General features: G+C 34.1%; 3 protein-coding genes across 7 annotated transcripts; 2 read left to right on the forward strand and 1 right to left on the reverse strand.

The window, feature by feature from the left end:
- The first annotated feature begins 1,333 nt into the window (after window positions 1–1,333).
- Window positions 1,334–9,177, forward strand: LOC108201827 (pentatricopeptide repeat-containing protein At1g63330-like). 2 transcript variants are annotated; one of them, XM_017370134.2, is made up of 6 exons: window positions 1,334–3,297; window positions 3,681–5,677; window positions 6,393–6,414; window positions 6,508–6,748; window positions 8,351–8,499; window positions 9,042–9,177. In XM_017370134.2, the coding sequence occupies exon 1, from the start codon at window positions 1,421–1,423 to the stop codon at window positions 3,269–3,271; it is 1,851 nt and encodes a 616-aa protein (XP_017225623.2). In that variant the 5' UTR covers window positions 1,334–1,420; the 3' UTR covers window positions 3,272–3,297; window positions 3,681–5,677; window positions 6,393–6,414; window positions 6,508–6,748; window positions 8,351–8,499; window positions 9,042–9,177. The 2 variants fall into 2 exon arrangements, with proteins under 2 accessions (XP_017225623.2, XP_063940332.1); XM_064084262.1 differs by lacking the exons at window positions 6,393–6,414; window positions 6,508–6,748; window positions 8,351–8,499; window positions 9,042–9,177 and having other exon boundaries at window positions 1,334–5,191; window positions 5,562–5,902.
- Window positions 9,178–11,744: 2,567 nt separating this feature from the next.
- On the forward strand, window positions 11,745–15,103 carry LOC108201831 (pentatricopeptide repeat-containing protein At1g63080, mitochondrial-like). Of its 2 annotated transcripts, none has more exons than XM_064084265.1 (2): window positions 11,745–11,947; window positions 13,077–15,103. In XM_064084265.1, the coding sequence occupies exon 2, from the start codon at window positions 13,372–13,374 to the stop codon at window positions 14,959–14,961; it is 1,590 nt and encodes a 529-aa protein (XP_063940335.1). In that variant the 5' UTR covers window positions 11,745–11,947; window positions 13,077–13,371; the 3' UTR covers window positions 14,962–15,103. The 2 variants fall into 2 exon arrangements, with proteins under 2 accessions (XP_063940335.1, XP_063940334.1); XM_064084264.1 differs by having other exon boundaries at window positions 13,082–15,103.
- Window positions 15,104–15,742: 639 nt separating this feature from the next.
- On the reverse strand, window positions 15,743–20,905 carry LOC108200253 (sulfate transporter 1.3). 3 transcript variants are annotated; one of them, XM_017368345.2, is made up of 15 exons: window positions 20,622–20,905; window positions 20,323–20,415; window positions 18,788–19,133; window positions 18,662–18,710; window positions 18,368–18,575; window positions 18,042–18,216; window positions 17,898–17,963; window positions 17,687–17,800; window positions 17,492–17,608; window positions 17,262–17,388; window positions 16,807–17,093; window positions 16,525–16,715; window positions 16,348–16,433; window positions 16,154–16,230; window positions 15,743–16,038 (listed from the first exon to the last, which is right to left on the reverse strand). In XM_017368345.2, the coding sequence occupies exons 3-15, from the start codon at window positions 19,121–19,123 to the stop codon at window positions 15,898–15,900; spliced, it is 1,974 nt and encodes a 657-aa protein (XP_017223834.1). In that variant the 5' UTR covers window positions 19,124–19,133; window positions 20,323–20,415; window positions 20,622–20,905; the 3' UTR covers window positions 15,743–15,897. The 3 variants fall into 3 exon arrangements, with proteins under 3 accessions (XP_017223834.1, XP_017223835.1, XP_017223837.1); XM_017368346.2 differs by lacking the exons at window positions 20,323–20,415; window positions 20,622–20,905 and adding an exon at window positions 19,326–19,427; XM_017368348.2 differs by lacking the exons at window positions 20,323–20,415; window positions 20,622–20,905 and adding an exon at window positions 19,228–19,331.
- Window positions 20,906–25,503: the final 4,598 nt, after the last annotated feature.

A 25,503-nucleotide genomic window follows, 5' to 3' on the forward strand; every position in this document is an offset into this window, starting at 1 on the left:
ATGTATGATGAATTGATGATAAACTTGCGGTGTATGTTAGAACGCTGGAAGCTAAATAATTGACAGGTAATATCTGGAATTAGCATAGCTTAATAATTAACTATATAATAGAAAATAAAGATCAGGATGTATAGGCTACATCTTCATACAGACACAGCCATTAGAGCAAGTCCAACAATGTCTTATCAAGTGCCCTATATATATAATAAAAAATAATGTCCTAGTGATTTAAGACATCATTTTAATATAACAACTCTAACAATATGTCTTATTATTGTGCCTTAGTATATTTGAATTACCGTTGGAGGGAAGTGAAAAAGAAAGAGAAGAGAGGTGTGTTGGAATGTGAGTAAACTAATATTTTAATGATAGAAATGGTTTAGGGGTTGCATGATTGTGCCTCAAAAATAAGACATTTGTTAGATGTCCTAGTGTTTTGAGGCACCACTAGAACATTGTTGGAGCACCATTTTACTTCAAATGTCTTAAATTTTGATTTAGGACATGATTTTAGGGCATCCTTGGACTTGCTCTTACTTTCCGCATCTCTTCTAATGATGTTATCGAGCCTATACCGGACCAGAAAAAAGAGCATATTAGACGCAATGTTTTTTTTAGAATTAAAAGATAATTCACATTCTCATGGATAGAATTTAAACAACAATATAAAAAGTTGGGTTGATGTGTTTTATTGTCACTTAAAGGTATGCTAAAAAAATATATTATTAAATTTATAAAAAATATCATATCTATCTATGTTTTTAAAAATAATATAATCACAATATAATATTAATTTTATAAATTTTTCATGGAGACATACTAACAACAACTTCTTAAGTAGGGTATTGCATTCCTAGTAGTTCCAATCTTATAATAATAATGACTTTATGGACGAAAATTAATTTAGACTAATCAAAATCCACCACCTAAATTTAAAAGTTGTTGTTGGTGTGTGCACATGAACACACATTAGAAAGACCCGTATGCATAGACATTCGTGCTACTCTGCATCCCACAATAATAAGTTTTTTTTTGTAAAAAAACATATAAAAAAAATTATTAATCAAATAATATTTTTTTCACTTGTAAACCCAATAAATACAACTCTTATTATACAACTTTCAAGATTATTTTGAAATGCGATTTTTTTTTTTTAAAAAGGACTATTATAGTGAGACAGAGAGAATAGTTTTTAGGGAAATTCTCTATGGTACACTCATAGATTTGACTTTTCCCGTTGGTACACCTACTATTTTGACTTCTACGAGTAATACCCTCATTTTTTACCAATTAAGTCCGATTCCCATTTTTTACAACAAGGATACGAAATGCAAAAGAAACGTTACCTTACAAGCAGCACTCACCTTTAAAGAAACAGCACAGGAGCAGAGTTTCTAAAAAAAAGGGCAAGCGCAAGACGATGAAGATGAAGATGATAATGAGGAGGGCTTTCACAACTTGCTTCACTTCAAACACTCTCCTTCCATTCCCAAGACTAGGTAATACTATTACTTCCACTACTACTATTGCGTTGCTTCGATTGCATTCACTTTCTCAGCCATCCACTTACCCTAACCCTAATCACATACCCAATCATCTTACGAAATTTGAACAATTACTTTTGGAGAAATCTAGAGTTGGTTTTGATAAGCTCGACGATGCTCTTCGAGTGTTTGATAAAATGCTCCGGATGAAACCTCTGCCTAAAGTCATCAATTTTAATGAACTCTTGGCCGCCCTTGTCAAGATGAAACATTACTCCGTGGCTGTCTCCGTCTTTTCAGATATGTGCTCTTTTAGCATTCCTGTTGACATAATTACCTATAACACCACCATCAACTGTTGTTCCCATTTGAAACGAGTTGATTATGGCTTTACGCTGTTGGCTGCCATCTTTAAGCGAGGTTTTGTCCCGGATGTTGTTACCTACACAACTCTTCTCAGGGGACTCATTTCCCAGGACAAGTTTCTCGAGGCTGAGCTTCTCTTTAAGAACCTTCTCAAGCAAAATCAAGTTGAGCCTGATGCAACTATCTTTAACACCATTATTAATGGCCTCTGCAAAACAGGCAACACTTCCCAGGCTATGAGGTTGCTTAGATACATGGAGAAGAAAGGTTGTATGCCCTGCGTAGTAACTTACAACACTATTATTGATAGTTTGTCCAAAGACGGATTGGTCGATGATGCTTTGGGTCTTCTTGCCGAAATGAGTGACAGAGGCATTCAACCAAATGTTGTATCCTATAGCTCATTAATTCATGGTATGTGCAACCTTAACCGATGGGATGATATAACACAATTGTTAAAAGATATGGGCAGACACAAAATTTCTCCGGATAAGAATACCTATAGTATATTGGTTGATGCACATGCAAGAGATGGAAAGGTCAAAGATGCTGAGTATCTGATAGAGTTAATGATTCGAAGAGGCCAAAGTCCTGACGTAGTCACATATAGTGCACTCATGGATGGATACTGCTTGCGGGGAGAATTGGATAAAGCGTTAGCAGTGCTCAAAACCATGACAAGTAAGGGGATTTTTCCCGACAGTCAGACCTATACTATATTGATCAATGGTTATTGTAAGAAGATGAAAGTCGACACAGCAATAACTCTCTTAGAAGAAATGCCCCTGAAAGGTTTAACACCTACAGTTGAAACATACAGTACTATTTTGGATGGCTTATTTCGTACGCGTAGGCTTGATGAAGCACATAAGTTTTATAGGAAGATGTTAAACCAAGGTGTCAGACTGAATATAGTGACATGTTGTACCTTGCTTCATGGACTTTGCTGGAATGGACTGGTTGTTGAAGCAATGTTCTTGTTTCACAAGATGGAGTCTTGTGGCTTAGTTCCTGATATACACATTTATAGTATTCTGATTCATGGATTGTTCAAGGACGGCAAGGTTGACAAGGCAAGGAACCTTTTTCATAATCTTCTTTTGAAGGGTTTACAGCCTAGTGTCAAAACCTACACCATTATGATCCATGGATTCTGCCAAGAAGGGTTGCTGGAAGAAGCATATAAAATACTTTTGGAAATGGAAGAACACAATTGCTTGCCTGATGAAGTTACCTACAACACTCTTATTCGTTGCTGCTTTAAGAATAAGATGTATGATGGAGGTTGTGTGCTTATAGATGAGATGGTCGCTCATGGTTTCAAAGCAGATGCCTCTACCGCCTCGATGCTATTTAATTTGCTGCAATTAAAAGAGCAGGACCCTGCGCTCGTTGCTTTGCAGAAGAAGTTCATGCCTTGACTACATCAATGAGCGAGTTTATTAAGGTACAAAATACTTTTAAATTTCCAGAACTTTGTAATAATTTGCTACGATATATAATGCCAATAGCAATTGTGATATTGGAGTGAATAATATGTAATTTTGTTGAATATGTAATTTCCAGAACCATTACAATTATTTTTTGATATATTAGTTCTTAATATATGTTTTTTTTTTGCTAAATTTAATATATGTTTTTTTTCGTCGTCTCTGTGTAGTTTTGAACTTTCTTCCAAAGAAAGGGAATCCATCAGAACTACTATTTATATATTATTAAACTTGTTTTCTCTGCATAAAAATTGTTTTGTCATGCATACTCTCCAAAGATGTTGTCCTCTATACTTATCATAATAATAGTAGGATAATTAGCTGGTCTGCTTTTGCAAAGGAGAACTCTTTGCAGGTTGGAGTCTTGGAGGTGCTTGTTTCCTGAAGTGATGTATCATGGAGGTTGTGTACTTATAGATGAGGTGTGTGCTCATGGTTTCAAAACAGATGCCTCTACCGCCTCCATGTTATTCGATTTGCTGCAATTGAAAGAGCAGTACCCCATGCTCCTTGCTTTGCAGAAGTTCATGCCTTGAGTACATCAAGGAGAGAGTTTATTAAGGTACAAAATACTTTTAAATTGCCAAAACTTCGTAATAGTGTGCTACAAAATTTTAAATCAGTAGCAATTATGATATTAGAGATAATAGAATGTAATTGTTAAAATCGAATTTCGAACTGGTGACCGTGTTGTATTTGCATCTTTTCACAAAACGAGAAGTGTGGTAGAGCATCTATTTTGCTTTAACAAAGAGTTGGTTTCTTAGGAGATGCGTACCACCTGAATATTACCGGACCTATTCTTGCTCTGCATGGTACATACTGGAATCTGTTGATCCGGTGTAAAAATTATTATTTACTCGGACCTTCGTGGAACTACTTTTGATATATTATTAAACTTGTTTTCAGACTGTAGTCACAAATTTGTTTTTAAAAATGCCTCCAGTCAAGTATGTATATTCAGAAATATCCTGTGCAACTACATGTACACATATCTGCAACTATTATTGTAAAACTCTAAGAACATTGTGGAGATGGTAGATTATGGTTGAAGAAAGTAGAAGATAATGAGCAAGGCTATCACTACTTCCATAAGATTAATCCACTCTCTCTTTTCTCCACTTAATCAGACCCTGATCCCGAAACCGCCTAAACTCCTTCATGGATACCTCATCCGCAACTTCAACAGTTACTTCATTAGAAAAATGGTCGGTTATATGAGTTCCGTGGTGCTATTCTTGTGTTAGACAAAATGCTCCAAGCGAGACCTCGTACTAGTGTTATCGACTTTAATTAACTGTTATCCACGATCATTACAATGAAACAATACTATGTTGCTGACTCTTTTTACTGATACTTATGCTTTTACCATTCCAGTTATTGTATATGCCAGTCATCGAAAGGTTAGCAGCTGCTACTAATCATCCATCTTCTGACAAATTCCCCTACTTTTGCAATAGTAGTTTAGTTTTAATGTCTACATCAATTTTTTAGCGGCTTATTTATACTCCGATCATTCAGATTTGTACTGAAATACACACTGACCACTAATTTTTTTCATCCAATTTCATCATTCTAGTTTGACGATTGACGACTATGCACTCCAGCTATAAATCTGGTAAAAATAATCTCTTGTGTTACACTTACCGGCACAAGAGCGTATATGAGCATGGTTATGAACACCATAATTATTTGTATAATATATATATCAATGTCAGGCCTCACAATCACTGACATCAAAAACCTCTTAGGGACGCCTAGCAGCTCAAGATCATCACCGAGACGATTAATGGATCCCATAAGTTTCTATCTGGAAAGGGAAGAATAAGCAGTCATTTTGTTTGATCATTGGTGAGCTTTCTGTATAGACTTAAGTATAGCAGCATGCTTTGTTTGCTGTTCATATTTATATCAAAATTCATGCACTTTTACTCTTAATCGCCTAATGTTGTACCAAATTTACTCCAGAAAATTGATGGAAATTAAATAACATTCTTTTCACATGGATGATTTATTTTTCTCCTTCGCATGGAGGGTAGAATTTTAATGGAAATAGGGAAGCAATGGTAGCATTATAGGTTAATATTGGTTGCATTTACATACAATTGTTTGCCTGATGAAGTTACATACGACACTCTTATCCGCGGCTGCTTTAAGAATAAGATGTATGATGGAGGTTGTTTACTTATAGATGAGATGTGTGCCCCTGGTTTCAAAGCAGATGCATCTACCACATCCATGCTATTCAATTTGCTGCAATCGAAAGAGCAGGACCCCCGCTCCTTGCTTTGCAGAAGAAGTTCATGCCTTGACTACATCAATGAGAGTTTTATTAGGGTACAAAGTACTTTAAATTGCCAAAACTTTGTACTAATTTGCTACAATATTTTATTTCAATAGCAAGTGTGATATCAGCGTTATAATATGTAATTTTGTTGTACATCAAATTCGAAATGGTGGTCGTGTTATATTCTTGTGACAGACGATATTCTCCACATGAGACTTGGTACTACGGTTATTAACTTCAATCAAATGTAATCTGCCATTGTTAAAATCAAACAATACTATTTTGCTGTCTTTCTTTACTGAAACTTGTGCTTTTACCATTCCAGTTGAAGTATAGTTCATTTTGGTTAACGGAAGTAGCAGACAATGCGAAAAGCAAAGCATGAATACAAAGCAATGTTTTTGGAAAAACAAAGCATGAATACATCAGATCCAGAAGTATATACTCACAGCATGTAGTAATGTGAAATAGATTTATGCATCTTTATTTTTATATGAAGGAGGTTTCTCGATATGGATTACGTGGCAGCTCCCAAAATCCTTCCTCTAATATTCCTGTTTTTCTAGCCTATTTATATAAAGGAGGTTCCTCAATGGATTACGTGGCAGCTCCCAAAATCCTTCCTCTAATATTCCTGTTTTTCTAGCCTTTGTCTATATTTTGTTAATTTTATATTTATTCTCTATTTTTATAACTTATTATGAGGATTACTACATCAGTTATGAAACTTTGATTTTCTATTTCGCATGTCCTTTTGCTTTTCAGGTCTCAGTGGCTTCTCTTCGAGGTACTCGGTCTCTGCAATTCTATATGCCATCTCTCTCGCTCTCCGTTTTTTTTTTACAATCCGGTCTAATCTGGTTTGCTTCTTTATTTTCAGGTCTCGAGTGGCTTCTCCTTCGAGGTCTCGTGCCAGAGTTTGCAGGGCGATGGAGTGTGTTACTCTCTTTCTCTCTCTCTCCCTCCCTCCTCTCCTCTCTCAATTTTACTTGTCTGATTTTGATGATGGCTGTGTAAGTTTCTTGGTAGATAGAGAAAACTTGGTATTTATTTGTCGTCCTCGCAGCATAATTTACAAGGCCATGGAATGGATCATGATGAGGAAACCTCCGGTATCCAATGTATAGCTCTCTCTCTCTCTCTCTATCTCTCTCCTCCTCTCTCTCTCCCTCCCTTGCTCCCTCTCCCCTCCTCTCTCCATTTTACTTGTCTGATTTTGTCGAATGTGTGAGTTTCTTGATGAATAGAGAAAACCCGGTATTTATTATGATAATATCTCTTCTTTCCCCCCAAATTTCATCACCATCTGTCTCAAATCACCTCACTAATCTTCGTGTCCTTGGCCCTAGCTTGAATCCCACTTGTCACCACTCTTTTTCTCGCTAATTTTGCTATAAAATTGAGCCTTCATATTGTTCGGTGCTTTCTTGATTGTGTTTTAGCTTAAAGATTGCACCTTTACTGTTTATGTTGATTTTAGGTTAAAGAAGGAAGAATTTGAAAAGGGTCTGTTTAATCTGAAAAGCAATTTTGTTAATGAAAAGAGAAATTAGCTAATAAAGTTTAACTAAGGCTCTTAGCACACCATAGGAAGATTGATACCAGGCATAAATCACCAATTATTTGGTAGCTAGAATGTAATTCCATTTGCCGGTTCCATCGCATCTTCAATTTCAGGCGCTGTGTTATTGATGATGATCTATTTCAGCTTTCTAAGCTCCAAGGCAAAATATTTTTTCTGTTGTATCAAAGTGACAAAAGATTTAAAAGGCTTTCCAGGCTTGCTCGAATTCCGTAATTTTGTTTATAAAGTTAGGTAAACTTTTTACTAATAATGGACGAAAGAGAATCGTGCATAAAAATTATAAATCTTGACATTTTACTCATTATATTGTGAAAAACATCTTCGAGACCACATGGATTTTTCTCAGTATGTTGCAGCAAATTCCCCTAGCCTGAAAGATCTTCAGGAGGAATCAAATAAATCACGAAACAGCTTCTCTGCTTTAAAAGCTCTATGTTCTGTGATGTTTTCAGTGTTGAGGTATTATATTATTGTAAGTTTCAAACAATTACTTTCTTACTTGAAAAAAAAATGAAGTAAGATACTGAACACAGGAGATGAATTAAGTTCCTTCCTTACCTTTGGAGGGCCACTAAAATCCTATGAATCTCAAGATAATAAGGTATAGATGTACTGGCCCGAATGATTCTATATTGTGCCAGCCTGACATACTGCCTTTTTTCAAGATAGATTTTCAATAAAAAAATATACTTTTTTTTTGACAGAATAAAAAAATATACTTCATTCTACTATAATTCTAAATAATATTTTTTATATTTTAATTTTTAATTATTTAAAATCTAAATTATATTGAAACATAGTGAAATATTTTATTCATATTTTGATTTTTTATCATCGAATTTTTTCATATATTTTATTAATAAAATGGAAAAAGAGCTAAAATTATTAATACGTAACTATTTAGCGTGTTATATATGCTGGAATGACGAAAGGGACTTCAGCAAAGCGATTCTTGAGCACAGGAAGGCGGCGAATCTTTGGTGTTTGATGAGGTTGTTAATGATGATAATTCGGTGGTTTCACTAGAAAAGATTTTCGTTTGCCACTCTGCATGCCTTTATTTTTTACATCTATTATCATGTGTACCTCTACCTTTTTCTAGGTTATAAAGATCATGTGTACCTCTACATTTTTCCAGGTTATAAAGATTGATTGGTTAAACAGCTGTTGGTTTGAGCAAGTAGCAGAAGATACTGATGGGTGCAGAAGGTGAAGTGAAGTGTGAAGAGAATTTGTGATAGTTGGTACTGGAATATGCGGCTTTGCTACAGCTCTCGCTCTTCACAGGTACATTCAACTTTATGCTTGTGTGTATGCTTGTAATTAAACACATGATCGCTTGCAATTCATTTGGAAATTATTGCTTTTATCTCTGCCCATGCTTTCAATTTTCAAAGTGCTTAATTACCTTTAAATTTAGACATGAAAAACGCTAGAGTTTGGGAAGCTGGACTTAGGGTATCACATGCAGTTATAGTAGATACACATCCATATTAGTGGCACACTTATAGCCTGTAGCAAACATGTTTGCAAAGATAACATGTGCATTTCAGGGATGCAAATCTCCCTAAGTTAAGTTAATTTCAACAGAATCACCTCCATAACATGATATTGGAGCTAACATTTATGAGCTATTCTACTTCAAAAAAATAAATTTATACTATGGCTGAATATTGCTCTAGAAGATGGGTTTTTAGTGAATCTTTGGCCTGAAATTTGGGAGTTTAAGTTAGTGGATAAAGATATGGTGTTTTAAAAAAATAATTATCATTTTATAGTATTTTGAGTCGTATAAAATAACAATCTGAACATTGGTTTATTTGGTGCAGAATGGGTATAAGATGCACAGTTTTGGAAAGATTGGAGAGTTTGAGATTTTCTGATATGGCTCTCACCATTATGCCAAATGGATGACGAGCATTACATCAGCTTAATGTTGCTTCAATCCTTAGACAATTTCAAGGCATTCAAGCGTACACTCAGGTTGTGTTCACTTCATAGAATGGAATGAGGGGAGAATGGAATGAAATTTATATTATAAATTGGGAATGATTAGTGAAATTGTTTATGATTTTCATTCCTTCAATCATTCCATTCTAACTATTTTAACTAAAAATCTGACCCACATGTTATGAAAGGAATGTTCATTCCATTTGTTCATCATCTTTTCCTATCATCTTTTTCATGAAAATTTTTAATTTTTAACTCTCTCATATTTAATCATTATTGCCTCATACTTTCTCCAATATCCATAAACTTGTTCATATAGTTTCATTCCATTTTCCCCTCATTCCACTCCATGAAGTGAACACAACCTCAGTAATTGAGCTGTTGATTATATTGGCACATTACTAATCTCAATTATAATTATATGTTCATTCTTTCCAAAACCCTCTGTCCTTTCTTGATAGGTCAACTGGAGTTTATAGAGGAAGCAAATGGTTGAGATTAAACTAGAAGAGCAAATACATCTAAAGCAGCAGATAGTCATAATTATAGTGGAAGGTCAAACCTGACAAAAAAAAAAGAAAAAAAAAAGTGGAAGGTCAAAGAATGGTCCTACTTGCAGCAATGAGGAGGCAGAGCAAAAGTTGCGTGGATTCACTTGGTGTGAACTTATTTATGATGACAAATCTAAAGTATAGAAAGAGGTGTATGTTTTTTGATTTGAGAGGAGTCCTCTCTTATGTATATTTTTCTTCCTTAACTTATAAAATTATATGAAGTGTCGTTCTCATTTGCTCACAAAAAATTAATTAAATTATAATAAAATAAAATGTTTGATTCATCCTTACATTTTTTATAACTAAAAATATATTTTTAAATCTCACAACAATACAAAATAAAAGAATACGAGAATCTTTAAAAAAAAAAATATATTTTTTAGTTTTCTCACTCGCGCGGAGTTCGTTTTTTCTATTGGTTGATATTATACTTGTTCTAATTTGGGAGCTATATAAACTTATGTATGATGAATTGATGATAAACTTGCGGTGTATGTTAGAACGCTGGAAGCTAAATAATTGACAGGTAATATCTGGAATTAACATAGCTTAATAGTTAACTATATAATAGAAAATAAAGATCAGGATGTATAGGCTACATCTTCATACAGACACAGCCATTAGAGCAAGTCCAACAATGTCTTAACAAATGCCCTATATATATAATAAAAAATAATGTTCTAGTGATTTAAGACATCATTTTAATATAACAACTCCAACAATATGTCTTATTATTGTGTCTTAGTATATTTGAATTACCGTTGGAGGGAAGTGAAAAAGAAAGAGAAGAGAGGTGTGTTGAAATGTGAGTAAGCTAATATTTTATTGATAGAAATGGTTTAGGGATTGCATGATTGTGCCTCAAAAATAAGACATTTGTTAGATGTCCTAGTGTTTTGAGGCACCACTAGAACATTGTTGGAGCACCATTTTACTTCAAATGTCTTAAATTTTGATTTAGGACATGATTTTAGGGCATCCTTGGAATTGCTCTTACTTTCCGCATCTCTTCTAATGATGTTATCGAGCCTATACCGGACCGGAAAAAAGAGCATATTAGACGCAATGTTTTTTTTAGAATTAAAAGATAATTCACATTCTCATGGATAGAATTTAAACAACAATATAAAAAGTTGGGTTGATGTGTTTTATTGTCACTTAAAGGTATGCTAAAAAAATATATTATTAAATTTATAAAAAAATCATATCTATCTATGTTTTTAAAAATAATATAATCACAATATAATATTAATTTTATAAATTTTTCATGGAGACATACTAACAACAACTTTTTAAGTAGGGTATTGCATTCCTATTAGTTCCAATCTTATAATAATAATGACTTTATGGACGAAAATTAATTTAGACTAATCAAAATCCACCACCCAAATTTAAAAGTTGTTGTTGGTGTGTGCACATGAACACACATTAGAAAGATCCGTATGCATAGACATTCGTGCTACTCCGCATCCCACAACAATAAGCTTTTTTTGAAAAAAAACATATAAAAAAATTATTAATCAAATAATATTTTTTTCACTTGTAAACCCAATAAATACAACTCTTGTTATACAACTTACAAGATTATTTTGAAATGCGATTTTTTTTTTTTAAAAAGGACTATTATAGTGAGACAGAGAGAATAGTTTTTAGAGAAATTCTCTATGGTACACTCATAGATTTGGCTTTTCCCGTTGGTACACCTACTATTTTGACTTCTACGAGTAATACCCTCATGGTATGATATTTATTACCATGAGGGTATTACTTGTAGAAGTCAAAATAGTAGGTGTACCAACGGAAAAAGCCAAATCTATGAGTGTACCATAGAGAATTTCCCTAGTTTTTGAATACATTACCAACGAATCTGTTCTAAAAGTCGGTGATTAATCATGATTAATCACCAATTAATCTCAGTTCCATAACTTGCCGAACTGATTAAATATCCGATTAATCCTCAATTAATCCGATTAATCACCGATCAATTCAATTAATCTCTGATCAATCCTTGTTCCGTGACTTCACCGATTAAGTCCGATTCCCGTTTTTTACTACAACGGTACGAAATGCAAAAGAAACGTTACTTTACAAGCAGCACTCACCTTTAAAGATACAGCACAGGAGCAGAGTTTCTAAAAAAAAGGGCAAGCGCAAGACGATGAAGATGATGATGAGGAGGGCTTTCACCACCTGCTTCACTTCAAACACTCTTCTTCCATTCCCAAGACTAGGTAATACTATTACTTCTACTACTACTATTGCGTTGCTTCGATTGCATTCACTTTCTCAGCCATCCACTTACCCTAACCCTAATCACATACCCAATCATCTTACGAAATTTGAACAATTACTTTTGGAGAAATCTAGAGTTGGTTTTGATAAGCTCGACGATGCCTTAAATTTTGATTTAGGACATGATTTTAGGGCATCTTTGGACTTGCTCTTACTTTCCGCATCTCTTCTAATGATGTTATCGAGCCTATACCGGACCGGAAAAAAGAGCATATTAGACGCAATGTTTTCTTTAAAATTAAAAGATAATTCACATTCTCGTGGATAGAATTTAAACAACAATATAAAAAGTTGGGTTGATGTGTTTTATTGTCACTTAAAGGTATGCTAAAAAAATATATTATTAAATTTATAAAAAAATATCATATCTATGTATGTTTTTAAAATAATATAATCACAATATAATATTAATTTTATGAATTTTTCATGGAGACATACTAACAACAACTTTTTAAGTAGGGTATTGCATTCCTATTAGTTCCAATCTTATAATAATAATGACTTTATGGACGAAAATTAATTTAGACTAATCAAAATCCTCCACTCAAGTTTAAAAGTTGTTGTTGGTGTGTGCACATGGACACACATCAGAAAGACCCGTATGCATAGACATTCGTGCTACTCCGTATCCCACAATAATAAGTTTTTTTTTGAAAAAAAAAACATATATAAAAAAATTATTAATCAAATAATATTTTTTTCACTTGTAAACCCAATAAATACAACTCTTGTTATACAACTTTCAAGAAAGATTATTTTGAAATGCGATTTTTTTAAAAAAAGGACTGTTATATTGAAATAGAGAGAATAGTTTTTAAATACATTACCAACGAATCTGTTCTAAAAGTCGGAATCACCGATTAATCTCAGTTCCATAACTCGCCGAACTGATTAAATATCCGATTAATCCCCAATTAATCTGATTAATCACCGATCAATTCAATTAATCTCTGATTAATCCTTGTTCCGTGACTTCACCGATTAATTCCGATTCCCATTTTTTACGAAACGATACGAAATGCAAAAGAAACGTTACTTTACAAGCAGCACTCACCTTTAAAGAAACAGCACAGGGGCAGAGTTTCTAAAAAAAAGGGCAAGCGCAAGACGATGAAGATGATGATGAGGAGGGCTTTCACCACCTGCTTCACTTCAAACACTCTTCTTCCATCCCCAAGACTAGGTACGAATACTATTACTACGACTCCTTGCTCTCGTGTTATTGCATTCACTTTCTCAATCCCCCACTTGCCCTAACCCTAATCACATACCCAATCATCTTACAAAGCTTCAACAATTACTGTTGGAGAAATCTAGAGTTGGTTTTGATAAGCCTGATGATGCTCTTCTATTGTTTGATAAAATGCTCCGTATGAGACCTCTTCCTACAGTCATCAACTTTACTCAACTCTTGTCCGCCCTTGTCAAGATGAAACATTACTCCGTGGCTGTCTCCGTCTTTTCAAAGATGTGCACTTTTAACATTGCGGTTGATATAGTTACTTATAGTACTGTCATCAACTGTTGTTGCCATTTGAAGCACGTTGATTATGCCTTTGCGCTGTTGGCTGCCATCTTTAAGCGTGGTTTTGTCCCGAATGTTGTTACCTACACAACTCTTCTCAGGGGACTCATTTCCCAGGACAAGTTTCTCGAGGCTGAGCTTATGTTCAAGAACCTTCTCAAGCACAATCAGATTCAGCCTGATGCAGCTATCTTTAACACCATTATTAATGGCCAGTGCAAAACAGGCAACACTTCCCAGGCTATGATGTTGCTTAGATACATGGAGAAGAAAGGTTGTATGCCGGATGTAGTAACTTACAACACTGTTATTGATAGTTTGTCCAAAGACAGATTAGTTGATGAAGCTCTGGGTCTTCTTGCCGAAATGAGTAACAAAAGCATTCAACCAAGTGTTGTATCCTATAACTCATTAATTCATGGTATGTGCAACCTTAACCGATGGGAAGATATAACACTATTGTTAAAAGATATGGACAAACACAAAATTTCTCCAAATAAGCATACTTATAATATATTGGCTGATGCACATGCCAGAGATGGAAATGTCAAAGATGCTCAAGTTCTGATAGACTTAATGATTCGAAGAGGCCAAACTCCGGATGTAGTCACATATAATACGGTAATGGATGGATATTGCTTGAGAGGAGAATTGGGTAAAGCGTTAGCAGTGCTCAGAACCATGACAAGTAAGGGGATTTTGCCCAACACTCGTACTTATAATATATTGATTAATGGTTATTGTAAGAAGATGAAAGTAGACACAGCAATACATATCTTAGAAGAAATGCCAAGGGCAGGGTTAACACCTACAGTTGAAACGTACAATACTATTTTGGATGGGTTATTTCGTACGCGTAGGCTTGATGAAGCACATAAGTTTTATAAGAAGATGTTAAACCAAGGTGTCAAACTGAATGTAGTGACATGCAGGATCTTGTTGCGTGGACTTTGCTGGAATGGACTTGTTGATGAAGCAATGACCATGTTTCACAATATGGAGTCATGTGGCTTAGTTCCTGACATATGCGCTTATAACATTCTGATTCATGGATTGTTCAAGGACGGCAAAGTTGATGAAGCAAGAAACCTTTATCATAATCTTCTTTTGAAGGGTTTACAGCCTGATGTCATATCCTACAACATTATGATACAAGGATTCTGTCATGAAGGGTTGCTGGAAGAAGCATATAAAACACTTTTGGAAATGGAAGAGCACAATTGCTTGCCTAATGAGGTTACCTACAACACTCTTATCCGCGGCTGCTTTAAGAATAAGATGTATGATGGAGGTTGTGTGCTTATAGATGAGATGGTTGCTCATGGTTTTAAAGCAGATACCTCTACCGCCTCCATGCTATTCGATTTGCTGCAATTAAAAGAGCAGGACCCTGCGCTCCTTGCTTTGCAGAAGAAGTTCATGCCTTGACTACATCAATGAGAGTTTTATTAGGGTACAAAATACTTTAAATTGCCAAAACGTTGTACTAATTTGCTGCAATATTTTATTTCAATAGCAATTGTGATATCGGAGTTAATATATGTAATTTTATTGTCCATCAAATTCGAAATGGTGGTCGTGTTATTTTCTTGTGACAGACGATATTCTCCAAATGAGACCTGGTACTACGGTTATTAACTTCAATCAAATGTAATCTGATTGTGATATCAGAGTTATTATATGTAATTTTGCGATCTTTCTTTACTGAAACTTGTGGTTTTACCATTCCAGTTGAAGTATAGTTCCTTTTGGTTAACAAAAGTAGCAGACACTGCTGAAGGCATTTGTTTTGTTCCGTAAAATGCTCAAAATAAAAGCTATAGTACAGTTCCAATCCATTACGAGAGTTAAACAAAGATGAGGGACCAATCCTTGACAATGTGCCAAATTTTCTGGAAAAGCAAAGCATGAATACATCGGATCCAGAAGCTTTGTTTGAGTGCATCTAAAATTAAGCACGCTTAGTTTCCTCCTCTGATGGTTGTGCTCTCAAGCTATCACTCATGTACTCTGGCACTAGTGTTCCGATAAAGATCGGTTTCAATGAGCTCGAAGATTCGCTTGTTGTGTTTGATAAAAGGCTCTAATCAATTGTTACTGGCCCTTGTTCAAATGAGGAAGTACTCTGTAGCTGTACTTATGTTTAGAGAAATGCATGTTTTAGGCATCATTACAATTAATATATTAAACTAAAGATAAAACAAGAAACTCATGTAGAACTTGTTTCCATGGAAATATCTCAGAAGCAAATTTTTGATAGGTACAGCTTGGATCATGTATTCAGAAACTGTACAAAGGTAATGATCAACTGATGATCATGTACTTACAGCATGTAGTAATGTGAAATAGATGTATACATTGATATTATACTTGTTCCAATTTGGGAGCACACATAACAATGGCGTCTGCAACTCTTAGGAAGATCTTGTCCTCTCCGACCATGTTTGCAAACTCAGATGCATGTAATTTGTCAAGTACAACTTGCCCTGGATTCGCTAGATTGAGCTGTTTATATAAACATCCAAGAAACAATCTATATTATGAAATGTTATCGAGATTTATGCACTTGGATTACGTATGTAGTTTAACTTGAAGATGAAATTGGTCAGAATATGCTTACCTGAATAGACCTTTTCTGGAGACTCTTGTACAGTTCTTCCAAGGCGTGAATACCACTAGTGTCTATGTCTGTCACAGCTGCAACAGAATACGGAAGAATAAATCACAATGCTTACATAGAAAACAATGTTTTTTTTCAGTTATCATCGTGTAGGCTCAAGCAGAAACAGTATCCGTAGAGCAGAAATTCCTTACGTGACATGTCCAGTACTAAATTTTGAATTTCGGGTTGTTTATGTTCAGCCAGCATTTCTTCCTCGTCCAGTATCCATCTCAATATCCTGTAAAAAATCAAGTACTGGCATTAATCCTTGAAATACTAATAGAGTTATAGATAATACCAAGCCTAAAATGCACAAAAAGAAGCTATACCTCTCCTTTATGTAGTTGGAATTGGAAAAGTAAATTGCAGAATCGACTCTGATAATTAGAACACCAGGAACTCTGGTTGCTTCTGGATATTGCTGCATGTTCCTGTAAACACTAGTCCTGGGGATCCTGCCAAGAGCTGCTGTCCGTGGCCTAGTCACTTGTAGAAGAATTTTGGCAAAGGAAATGGATACCTGTGATATAAGATGATGGCAATATAAATCTCCATACCTGATTTATAAATTTGATCTTCAAATAAACACCTGGTTAATATCATTTACTTACCGCAATCAAGAGACCAACTTCAACTGAAGCAAAAACTACGCCAAAAAATGCTCCCATGCAAGCAACAAAATCAAACTTATCAATCTTCCAAATTAGAATTACAGCATCCAAGTCTATGAGTCCTAGAACGGCGGATATAATGATGGAGGCAAGTATGGCATTCGGAGTGTAGTAAAACAATGGTGTTATCACTACCAAAGTTAGCAGTACAACAGCTGACATCACAATGTTAGAGACTGCTGAGCAACAGCCTGCCATGTAGTTTACTGCTGAGCGAGAGAAGGAACCTGCAAAAATTATAGAAGCAAATATAAATTAAAAAAAAAATAAAGGCCTTCAGGTCTATGATTTTTGATGCCCTTTACATATTTTGGTATAAAGAACTGAAAAATCAGAAATATAAAGAAGAGATTCTATGTCAGCATACAACAAGGCATTAAAAAGTTTTAACCCACCAGTAGCAACATAACATGATGTCATTGAGCCAACAATATTCATTGTTCCTAGTGCTACCATTTCTTTGTTTCCATCTATCTGATAATCTTTCATAGCTGCAAATGTTCTTCCAATTGCAACGGCTTCCTGTAATCCAGAAGATCGTGTCAATATTCTACTATTGCTCTTTGCAGTAAACTGAATGAGATAATAATCGAGGCAAGGATATTTTTATTTTTATTTTACATACTGTTAGAGCAATCATGCCTGCCACAACGCCAATCTTAAAACCTTTGACAAGATAGTCCCCAGTAAAAAATATCTGATCTATAGATGATGGATTAACGCCTTTCTTGATGCGCCTTACCTTCAAGAGGAAGGAAATATTAGTGTGGCGCAACATAATTTACACTGTACAAGCAGATCGGTGATATATACTACATACAATCTGAACACCATCTTTTTCGGCATGGGTGATGTACACAAAGAATGTAGAGATGATCACAGAAAGCAGTGGGGCAATTGCAGGCACCCAAAATAGCTTTTTGTTCTTTTTTCCCTGATACAATGAAACAGATAAGTGAGAAAGAATGAACATGAATTGAGAGGAAAATATCAAATGATTTGAGGAAAATAGATGAGCACAGAAGACTTACAATGTACTTGGCAAACAAAAGGAACAGTAAGAAGGATACTCCAATGAGTATAGTCTGCCAGTTCCACTATTTACAAAACAAAGCATAAAATTATAAGATACAGCAAAATTTAACAAGAGTTGTTTAACAGGCAAAAACACTTACTCCATGATGCATCGCGGTAAACACTGATTTCATAACAGATATGATATCGGTCTTTGTAGTAAATTTCTTTATTCCAAGCAAACCTTTAAGTTGTTGGAGGGCAATAGTGATGGCAGCTCCAGCCATAAATCCCACGACAGCAGCATGAGATAAGAAGTCTATCAGAAAACCCAATCTACAAAAGAAGGCAAATCCTCTAATAATGGGAAGAAATAGTTTGCATGTAATATAGTGATAGACAATTGTTTGTGGGGAGGGGGGTAATATGGGGAAGATCTTAGTGCCTTTCTGATTAAATCGTTTTATATTGTTAGATTTTCTTGTACCTGAAAAAACCAAGTGTAGCTTGAGTGACACCAGCAAAGAATGTTGCAGTAAATGCAAGGCGTTGATATTCAAGTTTGTTTGTTTCAGGATCAAGTTCATTTTGTAGCAATGTGCCCAGCAAAAGAGAGACCACTGCCACTGGTCCTATGGCGATGTCTCTTGAACTACCCATGAAGGCATATATAAGAGGTGGAATGAAGCTACTATCTGTGATTTCGCATAACCACATATATTAGTATGATAGAAGCTTTTTAAATTAAGCCAAGTAATGTCGACTATAGAATAAAACATACATAACCCAAATTGAGGATCCAGATGTGCAAGTTTTGAGTAGCCGATATCCTGTATAGACAAATTTCCAAATTGTTTAGAGAGTCCAACCATGGACAAATTCAAAATCAACATGCATGGTTAATTACCTGAGGAATACAGAGACTTGCAATGGTGAGGCCAGCAATAAGGTCTCCTTTAAACTTGGAGAGATTGTAATCTCTTCCCCATTCAAGAATAGGGAATAGAGCTTGAAGCCCGAGGACCAACTTCCTCCTTCGTGGTTGTTTCTTAAATGGGCGCCACGGATCATCTGGCAAGAACGTTTCTTTCAATGTATCTGCTATTTCCTTCAACAATCTCGGCTTTGGGGGCACTCCCACCTTGTGAATATACTGTGAATCCTCTGCTTCATGAGGTAATGAGTGCAAACTTGAGTTCTGTGTATTCTCTGCTCCCATATCGTTACTAATACGATTACTCATTGGAACAGAACTTCAGAAAGAAAAAAAAAAATAGTTAACCTCTGCACAAAACTATAATAATACAAAATATATTTCCAAGTGCCACTAAATTTAAACCAGCTTACAAATATATGCATAGTGATTTTTCATTACTTAGCAAAGTTCATAAAGAGCTCAAAAGGTGCACATATTGACAAAAAGATAAATCACAATCAGCGAGTACCAGGCAAACTACACAAACTCAAATGTAGACCAGGGATATGAAGAGGAAGGAATACATAAGCTCTTTCTTATAGAGGTTTATCAGAAATTGCAGAAGTCAACCTAATAAAAATAAGGGGAAAGGCAAATCATCGCAGAGAAAGTCAAATGAACCTAGATCCAAATCATACCACATTCATAACGCAAGCAGGGGGGACTTGGATAAGGGATTATCCATACGACGATTGTTATTTTCAAATACTCAATCATTGCAGGAGATGGCAGTATAATAAGAGGGATACCTGATCTAATCTCAGCTACAACCAATACAAAACTAGTGATGCCTTATTGGCTGAGGAACTCATAAGTTGACTAAATGTATCTAGGTTTTTCTATTCAATCATGTAGCTCATGACTCTACACTAACAAACACTGTTTTATAAATTTTCAGAAACTGCACTAAATGAGGAAGAACTAATGCAGAGTCTGTTCACCATGCAGAACCATTCAAAGTGCAATAATTCTTTATCAGAACGGACCGCAAGCCAAATGAAATCCATCAAATCCAAAAAAGTGTGAATCAGAATCATATGCTAATGGTTGTGACTTGTGAGGCCTTGATCATATGCAAGTATCTGATGTTAACTAAAAGGAGGAATCTGCAGTTACTCTTTCTTAACCATACAATTGTAGTCAGAATACATATTACCAAACCAAACATAATCAGTATATCTCACACAGAACGACCTCCCGAAAAATATTGTCTAATCATCCATAGGAACCCCTGTCACTTTTCTGAAAAATCAAACATTTGGGGCAACTAAAACTACATCAAACAGTGCAAAATCATGTAACAACTCTAACTGAAAAAATTTTCAAGAAAAAACATATAAATTCTTGCAGGGACCCCTAAAATGATGATCATGAATAAAAAAAAATCAAACAAGTCTGTCTTTTCATAACCCTTAAAGGTCGAATCATGATAATAAAAAAGAAGTCTGCCAACTCCTATTACTCACCATTGTTTGATTTGTTTCTCCACCTCTATTGGTCAATGCAGGCTTTTTTATTTGCTATCCAGAGTGCCACATTCAAATTCCCACCTTTTGGAACTGCAAAAAGTGCAAATCTTTTGTGAAACAACCCAGATTAAATAAATAAAAATAAATTCATGGGATTTATCCACACATATATGTATGTGTATGTGTGACAACTTTTCTGCAGAAAGCTTTTCAGAAAAGTAGGAGTGCAATAAAAACAGGGCTCATAGTACTATATATAAACAAAAAAATTATAATATAGGGGTTGAGAAAATTACCCAGTTTAGATTTTGTGATGAAATTGAAATTTATATATGTGAAAAAAAATAGAGGAAAAATAGGAGAATTAAGAAGCCAAAATGAGTCCAGGTTCTTTGAACCAGGGGAGGGTTGGAAAGGTTCAAGATTGCACTTTTGCCTCTGTTTTAAAGAATCTGAAAGCTGAAATGATGTCTAGGAACATTTAAGATTAATGTTGTTGATGGTATTATTACAACTGTTCTTGTTTGAATCGATCACAATAAATACATGCAGTGCAGGACTTGGCGTTTACAAGTCAATGTTGTTGTCTTTTTGGACCTGTGGTGCACAAGAAACTTTGAACAAGATTAGAAATTTGAGCACAAGAACAAGAACGCCGTAGGAAATTGGAATATATATTTATTTTGGGATATTCTAGATTGTTTATTGTGATTTTTGTAACAATATTCTCTCTATTTTAAAATATAAGTTTTTCTTGATTGTATCATTAAAATTTTGTTTTTTGAATAATTATTTCAATCATATATATTTATTCGAAAAAGAAATTTTTTAAAATAATGATTTTAAATGTGCAGTTAAAATATTTAGAAGTGCGTGTCAAAAGTTAAACAAACTTTTATTTCAAAATAGATGGAGTATGTCTTTTCAAAATTATAGTATTAGCCCAGCATGACACTCATTTTTCGCCAATTGCAAATTATTATGTAATTAAATATAATTTCCAAACAGATTTTTCAAAATTGAATTTGTAGTTGCATATATTGTTACTGAAATTTGCAGATATGGTTGCAAATGCAGCTTTCATATTTTTACAAATAGTTTTTCAAAAATAATATTTTTGTAATTTGTTTAAAAGATGAGTTGTGTTTTTATAAAAAGAAATTTTAGATTTGAGTATTTATGAAAAACGGCCTAAAAAAAAATAGTATCACCTCACATAATTTAACATCATGTTGTGTCTTTTGTTTTATTATTGGAGTGGCCTTTTATGTGCTTAGAGCATCTCCAACATCAAAACCCCTTAACTAAAATTGTCTGTGTGGCATCTAGAATGCACTTATAGACATTATCAAAAATTATGCAACTTCAATCCTCCACCGCTTAGCAGAAAAATATAACCAACCATCTTTGTTGGTTATATTTGTCGAATCAAATAAGGCTTTAGGTATAATTTTATACAAACATAATTATAGATAATCCCATTAGAGCATATACATGTCTCCTTCATAAATAATACATAATCCGTTTAACCAACCATTGTACATGTTCCGCTTGGAGATGTTCTTACTCGTCAACAAACGAACAATCACAAAGAGTTTTTAAATTTTTGCATATTAAAAAACAACTCAATTTATATAATTATATATTATAAAATTTTATATAATTTATACTAAAATACTAATTTGATGGTTTGAAATAATAATAATTCATTTATAATTTATAATTGTGAAAAACATGTGTACTTTTATATACAATAATTCCATTTATTTTTTATGAATGAACAAGAAAAAAAACTCTTAAAAAATTGTACTCGTCGTAACGAGTAAAGAAGACTACATGGACACAAACACATGTGTTTAGATATTTTTAAACCCAGCTTCAGGCGTTTGTAAATTAAAAATAACTTAGTTATATTATTTGCTAAATAATTTATAAGTAAACTTATAAATTAGAATCTACATTTATAAATTAAGAATAATTTATTTATATTATTTCTGTAAATAATTTATGAGTCATTTTTTTTAAATTATAAACCAGAATCAAAAAGTTGAAAATCCTAAATCTTTTTAATAATTTATTGATAACTTCTAACCTATAACATTAAACACTTATTTTAAATTAAGCGTAACCATCATAAATAGAACTCAAATCATGATTGGATGGCTCTCTTGGATTCAACTGAAAGATCGACACGATGTCTAGTATTAAGCACAATAATAAGCATTTAATTAATCATATAATTGCCGTTTATAAAAGATGCTTTCCGTAAATAATGCATTTAATAATTATATAATTAAAACCAAACGAAACGAGCTGTATAGGTATCACATGTTTGTATTTTTATGATATGTCAAGCTCAGCTCAATTGATCTCACATTAAGACAGTGGGTGTAAGTCTGGATTCTGGAATTAAAAGTTAGAAGTAATTATTTATACCGTTTGTGTAAAAAGTCAAGAAACACTTATAAAATGTTACGAATATTAATTTTTGTTTCATGATTTTTACTTATTTTCCAAACACTTTTATCACTTATAAGTCCTAATTTGCTTCTAACTTCTACTTAACTTTTTTTATTTTAAGCAAAAAGTACTTATTTTAAGCTCACCCAAACTGCCCTAATTTAATGTGGACTTATTATTACATTTTTAATATCAAATACTCCTTCTGTCCCATTTAATTGTATACGTTTCATTTCAACTGCTCGACACGCATTTCAATGCTCTTATAAAATATAGTTCCGTAACTTATTTTTGAAATTTTCTTTTTCTGAATAAAAATATAACATCCAAATTTTAATTCAGAAAAAAAATTAAAAATAAATTACACAACAACACTTTACAGGAGAATTAAAGTCCGTGTCGCGTCACCGTCCCCCAACGTATACTATTCGGGAGACGGAGGGAGTTAATTAATATACAGTCCCCCAAGTTACTGGTCCTCGAGTAAGCATCACAAATTTAAGAACTCCTTGTAGGGATGGCAGTTTTACCCAACCCGATGGATATCCGACCCGTTCCGACCCGATTGGGTCTACCCGAACCCGATTTTTTTGGATCTGGATCCGGATCTGGATCTTATTTTTAGACCCGAAAGAGTTTGAGTCTGGATCTGGATCTCAGGTATTCCGAACCGAGACCCGACCCGAAACCCGAAATTCGATTTAAACCCGATCCGAACCCGAAACCCGATAAAAACCCGATACAAAATATTATATATATATATATATATATATATATATATATATATATTATGTGTTTAATGTAAAGTATGCGTATTGAAATATTATGAATTATTAGGTATGAATATTAACATTTTACTTAATTTTATATGCCCAATACAGAATTTATATTCATTTTATCAATATTTTTCTCAGTTATTGCGCATTAAAAATCTAAATATAATAAAAATATAAAATATAAATGATAAGTTGAATGATTGTATAAAGTTAAGTTAACATGTTTCACGTGTTTAGTGCATTAGACGAAACTTGTAAAACCCTTTTTATGTTCCTAAATTTTTAAAAAAATCAATCGTCACATTTTTCTACAGATATATAATTTTTAATTTTTATTTAATTTTATTTTTTAAATACCCGAATTAGACCCGAACCCGAACCGAAACCCGAAAAAACCCGACGGATCGGATCTGGATCTTCACTTTTCAGACCCGGAACCGAACCCAAACCGATCCGAAATATAATGGATCGGGTCTGGATCTCAAGAAACCCGACCCGACCCGACCCGTTGCCATCCCTAACTCCTTGTGACCTGGCAAAGGCTCTGATTGATAATTAGCGTCACCAGTGATAAGCTAAATATTGTTAACAATGTCCTGATCAATGACGATAGCTTTAAATAGGTGAGAAATTGTTTCATAAATATAAAATTAATTTTTCAAATTATAATTTTTAATACAACATTTGTTTATTAAAAACATTTTTTAAAATTTTTTATGAAATTGTTATAGATTTTACTATCGAATCTCATCAAAAATATTATTTTCGTTATTTTTTTTACCAAGTCAGTTAACAGCACTAATAAATCTTACTATGAAATGTATTAGCATCAATATCATGGAACGAGGATTTAGTACATATAAGAATTGAATGAACTACAATCAAAATCCGCGGAAAAATAAAAAATTGAACCGTTTAGAATCGATCTAAATTAAAATTTTGAAAGTGTTGTAATTCAGGATTTAACACAAAACCCAACACAAAAAAAAAAAAGAACAAAATCGATAATATATACTGTTGAGCAGCATAACAATTATTAAGGTGGCATTTATACAAAGCTCATCATGTGCATGGACCACTCCATTCTCCTCCGCCAATTTTGTTATTTCCGCCCTTTTTAACATCTTTGATTGTTTTATTTTGTACTAGAATAGGGTTGTAATTCGAGCCGAGCCGGACGAGTTTCGAACCGAAGCTAATTCGGGCCAAGTTTAATCAAGTCGAGCCGAGCCGAGCCGGCTCGGTTAACTAATCGAGCCTAAATCTTTGCCCGAACTCGACTCGGTTAATTTCACGAGTCGAGTCGAGCCGGCTCGTTTAGGTAAACGAGCCGGTTTTAACGAGTCGAGCGAGCCAGCTCATATAATTTTACACTTAATCGAGCCCAAACCTCTACCCGAACTCGGCTCGTTTAATTTCACGAGTCGAGTCGAGTCGGCTCGTTTAATTAAACGAGCCGAAACCTTTGCCCGAACTCGGCTCGTTTAACGAGTCGAGTCGAGTCGAGCTGATCCCACTTAAACGAGTTCGAGCCGGGCGAGCTCGCGAGCCGCCCGACTCGAATTACAGCCCTAACTAAATCATGAGGGTAAATCTGTCTTGTTCCTTATAGTTTTTTAGCCTATGCTTTAATTGTCCAACATAACAGCTAATTAAATGTGTCTTAATTGGGGCCCTAAATTGTCTCTTTATTAAGTGCTAATTTTTCTCTCTTAATTGAGAGTTTGACTTTTTTAATTGTTCCTTATTTGATGGCTTTATTGTCTCATTAATGAGTTATCAGGATTGTGAGAATTTGTTGACTTGCTGTGTATTTTTAATTAATTGTCATTTATTATGTGTTTTGTTTTAAAATTTTATATTATTTTTTACGATCATTTAACGTCTACAATTATTTTGCAGGTTCAGCATTAAAATATTGTAGTTTACGAAATTTTGAAGA

Source organism: Daucus carota, chromosome 9 (genome assembly GCF_001625215.2).
Source record: "Daucus carota subsp. sativus chromosome 9, DH1 v3.0, whole genome shotgun sequence".
NCBI classification, from domain to species: Eukaryota; Viridiplantae; Streptophyta; class Magnoliopsida; order Apiales; family Apiaceae; genus Daucus; species Daucus carota.